The 12,459-nt window shown below is 37.9% G+C and overlaps 1 protein-coding gene across 2 annotated transcripts in view; it reads right to left on the reverse strand.

Annotated features, from left to right (window-relative positions):
* Positions 1-12,459, reverse strand: part of si:ch211-196i2.1 (collagen alpha-1(I) chain) — a 63,829-nt gene that overhangs the window by 22,878 nt on the left and 28,492 nt on the right. The window contains exons 1-4 of one of the 2 annotated variants that reach the window (XM_059526106.1): positions 9,070-9,233; positions 5,390-6,043; positions 3,176-3,220; positions 402-521 (exon numbers count right to left, since the gene is read on the reverse strand). In XM_059526106.1, the coding sequence (XP_059382089.1) occupies positions 402-521; positions 3,176-3,220; positions 5,390-6,043; positions 9,070-9,156 (906 nt within the window). In that variant the 5' untranslated portion in view covers positions 9,157-9,233. Of the gene's footprint in view, positions 1-401; positions 522-3,175; positions 3,221-5,389; positions 6,044-9,069; positions 9,234-12,459 lie in introns of those variants that run through there. The other variant, XM_059526105.1, reaches the window with a different exon arrangement.

The following is a 12,459-nucleotide window of genomic DNA, read 5'->3' on the forward strand; positions in this document are numbered from 1 at the left end:
TCACAGGCTGGTTTTAATTAGACCATGCTCGACAGAGGTTTCAGTTATCAGAGCAGATGTGTTAGGAGATACCAAGCTGGAAACAGACATGAAGGGTGATACAGATTGATCGTGCTGAGGCCTTGTTCTGGGTTTGAGTAAAGGGGATATCACCCCTTTAGTTACAGGAACAACTTATGACCTCATGCAGCACTAAGAGTAGAAAGGTTGTTGCCCTCAGCTGGATTGCTGGATGTACATTGCGGAACGGTTCAAAGGCTGTAGGAAACAAATACCCCATTACAGTAACAGGAGAGAATTTCTTCCTCTCTCTTTTTTTCGGAGGGCATCTTTATTCAATCGTGGCTGTGGTGCTCATCTGAGCTGTTACCGGAAAACCGGAAAAAAGAGAGAAAACTCACCTGAAATGCAGCCCATTCCTCAGGTGTGTTTCTCCACAGGTAGAATGTGGGCAGCCCAGGTGGCCCAGGAGGTCCTGGGACTCCACGGTGACCTGGACGGCCCTTGAGCCCAATGACACCCTAAAGACATCACAACAATAAGGAAGACTGCATCCCAAAGAAGAAAAAAAATCACTGACATATGCTTATAATCTTAAACAAATCTCAGACCTGATGAAAGCTGAACTGTTAGGATGAAAAACTAAATTCCATCACACATCTGCATTTTATAAACAGGCATGTTGTAAAACAGCACTGTACATAACAGTTTAGACAGCACCAGATAACTGATAAATATGATAGAAATTATTATGGCTTTCACCACTCAAGATATAAATCAATTTTATTTCCAGATGCAAATACCAGTGCTTACAGCACACCACCATGCAAAAGTTTAGGGATTTTTCTTCTCAAAAGAAATTAAAGGGTTAGTTCACCAAAAAATGTTACTTTGTCCATGTTCTACTCACCCTTGAAGCAACCTAGGTGTATGTGACCTTCTTTCAGAATAATCCAATTGGAGTTATATTAACCCTTTCGCACGAGTTTAGAATATTCTAGCTGAGCCCCAAGCGTGAGTTTCTTTAGGCAACAGTTATTTTAGGATGTACCGCCTTATTGTTTCCATGGCGATGCGTCATGCTTGTCATGTGACACAACACAGCCACAATAGATCTGTATGACACATGGATCGCTTTTATTTCGTTTTTCCTGTTTTATTCAAAATATTTGCAAACATACTCACTATATTATGAAATATCTGATATTCCAATTCTGAAATCTGTGCTAGTAAATATATTTGGTAGCTTAAACCCTTTTATATCGACCTTGTTAGTTGACTATACCGCGTGATGGGCGCCGCCATGTTAGTTCACGCTGAATCTGAGGTGTGGGATTTACAACATGCACATTCATCCTCTCCTCCCGAAGCACGTTGAAGTATGTCTCCGGTAAACTTGGAGAAGGGCAGAGTAAACTTTATAGTTACCTACACAATTTGTATATGATATTAATAAAAACATGAAGTCAGATTATATTTGTAAGGATCATTATTGACGTTTTCGCTTGTATTTTACAAACTGTAAATGTATGGTTTTGCTAGTACTTATGTGTATTTAAATGTCTTAAACCTAAAATAAGCATTATATGGTTAAAAACACTGAATGTTTAATATGTTATAATATGACAAGCGCTCAACGCGTCCTATCTGGCTCTGCGCCAGTCAAAGCGCGAAAGCGGATTTAAATTCAGCAGTTGATGACGTGACGTCCTGAATGTTCTAATCATACCGGTGTGATCATATGTGTTAAAGGGTTAAAAATTGTCCTTGCTCTTCCAAGCCTTTCAGTGGGGTTGAGAGTGTGTTTGTTGTCAACAGATCAGAAGACGTGAAATAAAGTGTGCGCATCTGTTAGAAAAAGTCCCTCACATGGAGCGAATCCATGCGTTTTTGTATGATGAATATCCAGATTTTAAACGTAATAAACTCTTTTTTTTCTCACGTCTGCTGACTGTGGGACGCAGAAGACGTGCAGCCGGAAGATGGAAGACATGTGTATTGTGCCTGTGGCTCAGGGAAATGTAGGAGCAAAGGAAACAACGTTTCCTCACTTTAGCAAAGGAAAACCAGTCTCCTCTTGGCTTATTTCAAAAAATGTTCTCTCTCCATGCTCGTCACTAACCACGCAGCACTGACGCACTACGTCATCCACCTGCACATCTTCCGGTTCCCAACAGTCTGCAGAAGTGAGAAAAAAGTGTTTATTACATTTGAAATCTGGATATTTATCTTACAAAAACACATGGATTCGCTACAGGGGTCCTTTATTCACCCCCTGGAGCCGTGTGAGGGACGTTTTATTACAGATGGGTGCACTTTATTTCACATCTTCTGAACTGTTGACAACAAACACTCACTTACCATCATTGAAAGGCTTGGAAGGGCAATGACAACTCCGATTGGATTATTCTGAAAGAAAAGTCACATACACCTAGGATGCTTCGAGAGTGGGTAGAAAATGGACGAATTTTCTTTCTTGGGTGAACTTACCCTTTAATACTGTTATTCAGCAAGGATTCATTATAATGATCAAAACATTTATAATATTACAAAATATTTATTTTGTTTTGAGCTCTCCATTCATCAAATAATCCTGAAAATAAAAAAATTACAGGTGTCTCAGTTAATATTTTTTATGTTTTTAACATCAATAATAATAAGAAATGTTTCTTGAGCATCAAATCAGCATATTATTATGATTTCTAAAGGATCATATAAATGTTGCCTTGATGAAAATGGGGTATCAGAGCATCTTTGCCATGACACTTAGGACATCTCATATGCTTATACTATAAAAATTGCTATAGATGTGAGAAGCACTCATCACAGTTCAGTATGTAAATAAATGCAAGAAAGAAGACTTTATCATGAAGTCAGTTAAAAGAAATAGAAGTAGAAAAGGAAGCTGAAGAATACTGAAGTGCACAGTAAAGGGACAGCGTATCTTTGCAAGCTTCCTTGTTGGCGTATGGACTTCTGTTTGGAGGTTAAACATATAAGAGCAGTCATCTAAAGTGACAAAGGTCACGGAAGGACACAAAGGTCAGCTGGTCATGACCACAGGCATGTGAACTTTCAATGAACTTCAGGTGTGAAGCACTTTGACCTCGGCTTGCGTTCATTCACCATGACACTCTAGTCCATTTCTCATTAATAAACACTCTGATTATCATACCTTATCACCTTTGGGTCCTGGATAGCCATCACTCCCAGGACATCCCTAGAAGGAGCACAGTAAAAACCTTAAACATACAAAGCTACAGTGCGTGACCAAAATAAAAACACACAGCTTTCACTTTTAACCGCAATGAGCTTGTTTAACAGAGTCAAAACTACAGCTTTATAGCATGTAGAAAGTTGTAAATAAGCAATAACAAATTATGCAAACAAACTATTTTCCTTTTTGTCTTAATCTGATCAAACAAAGCACCCATTCAGAGTTCAGAGGTCAGACGAGCAAATAAAAACCATTAAGTTTAGTGGCACTCTGACCACGGTAATACGAGCACACTGTTAAACTTAAACCTAACGTTTTAACCATCACAAAACTATTGTAAAAGCTGACTTACTGCATGATGACACCTGGTTTACATTGACACAGAGTAAAGAATTCATCACTAAACGGCACTGAACAGTTTGTGACAAGCTTTTTGTCATCTGAGCCATAAAAACAATGGATCTAGCCTAAAAAAAAAATAAAAAATAAATACTGGATCATTGTTACTGGACCACAATTTATATATTAATGCGGTATTCACAAACAAGCTTTTTTTATATGTTCAGTTTTTATGTTAATTTAAGTTTTAGCATTTTTAATAATATAAAAAAAAATTCTGTTTAGCTTTTAACAATTTTAGTACTTAATCTCAAACTTCTTTGATTTTATTTAAGCTTAATTAGTTAACATTCCTACTTTTTTGTTTTTCTTCTTACATTTATACAGTTTTATTCTTTTTTCTTTCTCTATGTCTTTCATCTTACATTTATTTTGTATTTCAGCTTTATTTCAGTTGACAGAAACAGTTTTAGGTGACAATAAAAACACTGCATCTCAGAACAATTTTTTTGAGTTAAGAGGTATATTTAAACAAATAAAATTTCTTAGTTTCAAACAGACCAGGCTTTAACTCCCTGGAATGATAAAATTAAGGCCTTATTCAATATAGGACTAAATGCTTGACCCCCACCAAGAAATAAATGCAGGGTATGGTAGTAACAGAGATAGTAAAAAAGGGTATGTATTAATTACTGCATCTCTACTGCATTTTGCTCTCAGGCAGAGCAATATCTCCCTAATGTGTTCAGCCAACTGGTATAAATCAGCCCTTCTTGATCTAATGCAGGCCTTTTACAGTGCCTGGACAACTGGAGCTCAGCCAGAAGCATCCAGATGGCATCACATCTGGGTTTACTTCTGTTAGACCTGATCACTTAAAACCAGGTGAATGTTGCATGTCGACTGGGTGATGCAGGTGGGTCGTTCCTTCTACAGCCCATTATAGAGAGCCATGAATCATGCGGGAGGGAAGTGAGACATGTTGACATATGCAGAATGTTGTGTAGCTTGGAACAGCTGAAATATACACAACACCAAAGGCCTGATAATTCTTGCATAATTTTTTCCCTCTTGTGCTTTCTGCATCAGACTGCTTTTGCAGATTGTCGCAGAAGTTTTTATTCTATTTGGCCTATTGTGTAAGAATCTGCACATGCCTTGTTTTACTTATATTATGTGTGATGTATCTGCTACAGCAATTGATTTTAGCCATTCTTGACGCAGACTAGTTTCAAGTAATAATTTTTTTGTTAACAGGATGAGACATGAAACCATATACTGTTACTTTGTATAATTTATAATACTATATACACTACTGTAGTATTTATTAACATTTTAAAATTGATTTTAATTTTAGTTATATTTTAAATACCCATTTCCCCATATTTAGCTTAAATACTTTTTTATTTCAAGTTTGGTGTTGGCAATTTTAGCATTCAGCTAAAACAAATTTTATTTCAGTTAGTTGCCAAATTCAAAAGGTAGTTGAATTTTCATTTTTTTTTCATATAATATTTCAGCTTTATTGCAATTACCAAAAATGAACTTTTATCAGATTTTGTCTAAGTTAATAATTATAAATAACAACACTGATATATTTATATATACTATTTATATACTAATTCTTAAGTTTCCTTCCCACAGCCCAAAGACATGCAGGTTAGGTTAACTGAAGACTCTAAACTCTCCCCAGACATGTGTGTATAGATAAAACTTGTGAATGGATCGACTTTTTAACTGGTTCTTGCCATGAACATAGCCATAGAATCTGGACTGGTGTTAAGAAAAAAATAAACAACAACAACAAAAAAAATATTTTTAAGTTATACTCACACGCTCACCTCGGGGCCCCACTGGCCCCATGGGTCCTCTTTGAATGCGATACATGTTCCCATCAGAGCCACGCACAAGATCTCTATGCCTTCCTGTAAGTATAACGGTACCTGGGTGCTCTTCAGATCCCCAGCCATGTCCTACAGGGATATCTGGAACTTTGGATGTTTTTCTTCCATTTCCTTTTGAGATTTCCTCCCAAGAAGTTGTTCTCACAGGAGCCTGTGTGGTGGCCCCCAAATCCTCTTTTAACAAGTTGGATTCTCGATCCTCAGGACTGGAGGTGGTTTCCAGATGAATCTCACTAGTAGATACAATACTTCCGGTAGGTTTCTCAGGTACCTGAACATCCAGGTTGATAATTGTGGTATCCACTGGTTTCTTTGGTGAAGGTTTGCCAGATTTGTGCTTGTCAGTGGTGATGTTTTCATCTAAACGTTTGGATGTGGAGTCTGGTTTTCCATCACGGCTGCCTGTAGTTTCAGTTGGGAAAGTTTTGGAAGGTTTACCATCATTTTTGGACAAGATGTTTTGGTCTACCAGGTCTGTATCCTCATCCACCTCAAACACATCACCTCGGACCACAAAGCCAGGACGTTTGGATCCAGTAGGCAGAGTACCATCACCACGTATAATCCCACGTCTATGGAGACCCTATTAACATAAAGAAATTCATGTGAACCAAGAGTTGAGTGTAAGACATTATTCAATTCTGTTTGTTATTAATTTTTACATCTGGGAGCTTTATGTCCACTATAATATGTTTAATGAAGATGTAATGACTTCATCATAATGTCTAATATACCGTGAGAATGTTTATGCGACTTGATTAAAGCTGTAATCTCCTTTTTTACATATGGTTGTGAAGTTGCTGCTTCTAACAGATGTTAAGGTAAACAAGAGTGCAGTAATTACAGCCTGATAAACAACAATAATTTAAACTATTAAACATCTTGTAGCAATCAGCAATGATCTACTGAGATCTGACATCATGTGAAGATCAGATGTGCATGAGTTACATGCAAGGCTCACACATTTGTACCACTCCAAACAAGGCATCCATCCATGTCTACAGTACATCACACTGGTAGTTAAAGTCAAAACAGAATGACAGTTTCACAAAACACTCACGCAAACAAGCAGACTTGCAAACCAATGTCACACAGACACTCAGCACAGACACTGACACACACAAAGGCTACGTTTTAAAACAATGAAATCTTAAGAAAGAGACAAAAAAATAATAATAAAAAGGGAAAAATTACACAGAAGAGTGGTCTGGATTGCATATGATCTGACTTGGTCCTGAGTGATGAGAAGGGAAATGAAAAACAGCCTTTTCCCTGTGATAAAACACCCACATCATAGTGTCAAAGGCAGAGGATTGTTGCTGTATATCAAAATGACATCATGCAAATTTGAAACATGTGTCTGCTTAAAATCTGCTGTGATTCTGTCTAGTTGCTTTACTTGCATGAAGTCTAAGCCAGGTGTTTCAGTAATGTGACTTTTGTAAGATAATATGAGTGCTTCAGTTTTCTTGGTGGCATCTGCAAGGTTTACAAGCGGAACTAAAAGAGACTTTAGCATCCGGAAAAGTCATACATGAAGCTGTGTTGCACAATTATAATTCTATACTGCTTTGGGTTGCAAGGTCTGACAATTTCATGGCTTCCAGGAAAAAACGTAACAAAAAAATAAACACATCCAGTACCATTATATAATTATATATTATATAATTATTATACATTTTATATTATACAAAAATATGATGGAAAAGCCTTTATATGAAGAAAACCTGGGCAAAAATCAGACCCGCTGGCTTAATACTATCACTAACAATGGCTCTTTCTGTGGCCATGGCCTGATAAGCTGACACTTGATCTCCGGCTGTCGTCCAGCTTATCTTCCTGTTGTTGGTCTGATATACCTCTAATAGCCTGCCAAAGGGAGTCTGAACACACTGACTCTTATTAAGTGCCCAGTCACCCAGTAAAGAGCAGCTTTTACCGCAGATCTAGCTATAACAACATATGGCCACCAGGGGGCTTCCTGTTAGAAGGACCAACATGAAAATATCTGTAACATGACTGTTGTAGGGCTTTGTCATTAATTAGTGACCAGAGGTTTCTGTTTGTTCTTTTGAACCTTATCAAAAGCAAAAAAAAAAAAACGGTTTACATGGATCCATACTGTATCCAGGCAACAGAATACCATATAGCAACAAATAAAGGATTGTGGTGGTGACATTTATACAGGAAATCTCCGATCACATTGATCGTCCTGACAAGTGGAGAAAATACAGAAGCGACTGCAACAAGATTGGGCAAAGATCTATATATTAGTATGACTATTAAGACATAATTCACCTAAAAAATGATTCCCAGATTTGTTGCTGAGATACACACATGATGTACAACCCTGCTGTTATTTAAGGTCTGTTACAGAAAAGCCTGAACGCAGTTTAGACAGATCAGTGAAAAGGGCCAGATGACAGATTTATGGGAGAGGTAAAGGTTCCTAAAAAATAAAATGGTTATGCCTTTAGGCTTCAGAGACATTATTTACACACGCGTCTACATGCCTGCTAACCACCACCAGTACTAAAATGTAAGTTTACAAGCAAAAAATCAAAAGAAGCTTGCCTATTATCATACCTCTTTTCTGAAAGGAACAAATTTGCATTTAATGTCTTGGTCTATAAATACTGTATGCAAGTGTAAAGTCAAGTGCATACACACAATCACACACACACAAATTGTGAAAAGCCGATTTGACTTGAAAGAGTGACCATCTGTAAATCTATCACAGAGACAGGTATTTATATGGGCAACGACAAACCAGCTGCACTTAGACTGATTTAAATACAGCTTCCTGTAAAAAGTTTTTCATAGAGCCATGTCCTAGATCCCCAAAGAAAGTAAATTATAAACTAAACAGATTTAATAAAGACGGTTAGGTGCAAAACAAAATTAAGTAAGAAAACACCAATCACATCTGCAGAAATAACTGAATTAATTCTCAGTCTCATCCATTATGTTATTTTGGTCTTGTCATAAAAATGTTGCCACAGCTGTTGTTTTTTTTGCCACTGAGGGTTTTTAAAACATGACGTCAAGCTGGGAATTCAATTTCATTCTATGCATTAAAATAAGATTTTTTTTTTTTAAATCCTATAAAGAACAGTGGTTATCATACAGTATACTAAAATAAGCATCACAAAAAGAAAACAGAGAAATGATAGAAGTGCAAAAAATAAACTACAAAATTATAAAATATTGCTACACCAATAAATGTCAAATATAGTCAAAATCTGAACCCTGACTCTGGACATGAACCCAGCGTCTGTGGCAATCTGGGTCAAACCAGCTCAGTGAAAACTATTTCCCTCATATAAACCGAAACCACTGTAACCTCTCACATCTACAGCCAAACCACAGTCAGCCTTCAGGATAGATGGACTAACACTTGATTACACGCACATGACTTCTTTTTCAACACGAATATCTATACACATACTAAAATCCATAAAAAAAATGGAGCTTCATTAAATATTGGATTAGCGTGCATGCACCACCTAACCCACGTGTCATTATTAGATTAGAAAGTGGATCCATGATTTGTAAGAACAATTTTCTCAAACAAACACAATTCGGAAGGGTTGCCAGATGAAGCCATACCTTTGGAACGTGATTCCTCTGTCCGTAGACTCCAAATCTCATTAAATCCAACAGAAAACATCCTAGCAAATACATCCAGATCCTCATGGTGGCACACAAACATACACACACTCACTCACTCACTCACACATACATCACTTGCAACAAAAATGCAGTGAAACTCACAGTCAAGACTAGTCAAATGCATGCAAAATGCACAAGCACACCCACAAACTCTCAATCCACCCACATACACCCAGAATACATGCAGACACACACATATCATCTACTTCACACAATGAGACACCTGTTTGGCTGTGTGGCTTCGGGGCGAACTAAGTGGGTATTTGTGCGAGCGTGTGCTCTCGTCTTTGTGAGCTTGTGTCCAGATACAAGTGCTTACATGCATTCCTAGGTGGATCAGTGGGTTATACAATAGCACTCTGCAAACAGAGACTAGTGGACTAATGGAAAATTCAAACACTATCCACATGAGGACTCATTTTTGGAATCATCTGACAGAATTCACAGCTTTTTGACAGCTTTCTGTGATACTGCTGATGTGAATTATGTGCAAATAGAGAACAAACAAAAAAAAATCATAATAGTATTTTGAATCAAAGAGAAGATCCTATATCAAAGAGAGGGCCATCCATACCCTCCACTCATAACACAGAAAGCAATGTGGATAGTCCTTATGGAGACAATCTATGGACATCTGTCACGAGGGTCCTTCCCAAATAACGGATAATTGCATCCAGAAGATTCCAGTCAGTTCTGGATTTGTAGGAGCCTGATGAGTGCTGACAAGGCTATCTATCTATCCATCCATCCATAATGGTAAAGAGTAATATTTTTGCATGATAAAGTCTCTTTGCATTCACTGCATGTGATTTATTGTGGGTTTGGGGATGGATGGTACTAAATTACAGTCTCAGAACAGATAATTACAGTCAGTGGTGCTAGAGCTGAGGGTACTGGGAATAGTCTGTGACTGCCCGAGGAAAGAGAGACAGTAAGGAGGAGAACAGGCGTGATATAGACGCCTTCACAATGACATATAATTATGAAGTTTTCAGTAAACCGTCATACACACAAAAAAGGGAAAAATGCCTTAGCAGTTTGCACAGCTGAGCTCAAACAAGGGCAGAATATTGTATAATCACGTTGTTACTCTTGTTTTTTGTCATTGTGACATCCAAATGGGACACAATATTTTGCACATGTATACATAGATATTAACTTAATTACAAACACATTTATATTTGTTGCACTAAACAACTGAAAGCTGCTGCAGGGAAACAGGTCAATAGATCAAACAGACTGTTTTAGGGATGATATTCTCAGCAGCTGTCTAGACCAAAACCTTTGATTCAGATTGTAAAAACTTTTAAGAGCTTAAATATAATTTGCAAACACATTTCTAGGCAGAGAAAGTTTGAATATAATTCTGTTTATTTAAACTTTCTCTCACATTGGCCATTGATAAAACTGTCATACAATCGAGTCATAAATATATTTCCACTATTGGATTTTAAAGTAAACTATGTTTCAACCCACCAGTGAAATCCTTGATACACTCCAATTTAGGGCTGAAACGATTACTTGAGTCACTCCATTACAAAAAATTATCGAGGCAAATTCCTCTGCCTCGAAGCCTCTTTTAATTTATTTTAAATCTCACGACTGGTTCTTTCGCAATGATTTTTTTAATGTGACACAACGCGTTTACGTCACCCACAAAGCAGAAGGAGACACAAGCGCTGCATCCGAAGTCGCATATACTATAAGGAGTCAGCAGTGTTTTGATTTGCGGGCACGGGCAAACGTAAAGAGAACATCGTGGCATGTGTCCATTGCAAGATAGAGCTGGCATACCACAACTAGGGCCCTATGATTTCCGCGATGCAGAAAATGCGGAGGGAATCGCAGAATCCAGTGATAAAAACAGATTTTTACAGTTTAACGCGGAATGGCATGGAAATTTGCCAAATTTTGAATTAATTAATCAAAAATAGGTCATTGCACTTACATCAAATCACGATATGGACTAATATCTGTAAATATTAAGCCGGAACAGTCTATTTAAATATGAATCCTGCATGTTCTGCGTGTCTGTGTTAATGAATGGAGTAGAAGCGCGTCTTCTTTTAATAACGCACACTGAAGTGCGTGTGACTCTCGCGGTAATTTCAGCATCTGCTCTCTCACTAAATAAGGCAAGGCAAGGCAAGGCAAGTTTATTTATATAGCACATTTCGTACACAATGGTAATTCAAAGTGATTTACATAAAAGAAAGTAAAATAATAATGAAGAAAAATAATAAGAAGAATAAAACAAGCAATTTTAAAACTTTTAAAATTATTAAAAAATTGACTTATTTAAAATTAATTTAAAACAGTTAGAAAATGATTTTACATTAAATTTAAAAAAAAAATAACGTGAAATATAGTGCAATCAGTTCGGACATTGCACAGTGCTCTTTCAATAAATGCACAGTTAAACAGATGAGTTTTAAGTCTAGATTTAAATGTGACTAGGGGGCAAGGGGCTCGGAATGAAAGAAAAACAGAAACGCCTTGGTTACTTATGTTAACCCTCGATGTCCCGTCAGTGACCGACGAAATTGGAATATCGCTTCGATAGACTAATCCACTTCGAGTGTAATCTAAACGAACCAATGTACATTGGCATGCAATTATTGCATCCAGCTGCCGTTGATCATAGCGTAAGTATAATAAGGCAGCAGGTGCAGTGCATACCAGGTTTTAGCAGAGGAGCTGGGAACGAGGGTTACCATACGTAACCAAGACGTTCCCTTTCAGTCGGTTACTCTCGACTTCACGTCAGTGACCGACGAATCGGGATCCCTACCAAAGCGCCATGGGTGCTGCCCCTTCCAGTGCCCTGTGCGAGCCGCCTGCACCCCTATTTGGTGTAGGCAGGGGCTTGGAACAAGTAGTTCCACTCACCATTGTCAAAGCACTACCTCACTGAGTGAGAATGGATAACACTGGGACAACGCACCCATTCCACTGGGAACAGGGACGCTGCGGAAGCCACATCCTTCCTGAAGGAGTTTTCAGAAGCAAATACACATATAGCATCCATTTAGGTGTATATGGAGAAATTGGACCATTTTATTCCTCTTGGGAAGGAAGAAGTCAGCCAGGGAAACACAGGTTCTAAGGCTATACACATACATTATGAGTACCGCCTAGGTCTAAATATGGAACCCAGACTTTCAAGGTTCTCACGGATTTAATGTGAAGGCCTGGGGCTGGACGTTCTGCCAACTCCAGCTGGCAAGGGTGATGGAAGATCTCAACAGGGTCTACAGTACTGACACTCTGGAGCAGTTTTAGCAAGCCGACACTAACTGGGGCCTCTCAGTGCCACTACCTGTTTGA

The sequence above is a fragment of the Carassius carassius genome, chromosome 36 (genome assembly GCF_963082965.1).
Source record: "Carassius carassius chromosome 36, fCarCar2.1, whole genome shotgun sequence".
Lineage (NCBI taxonomy): Eukaryota > Metazoa > Chordata > Actinopteri > Cypriniformes > Cyprinidae > Carassius > Carassius carassius.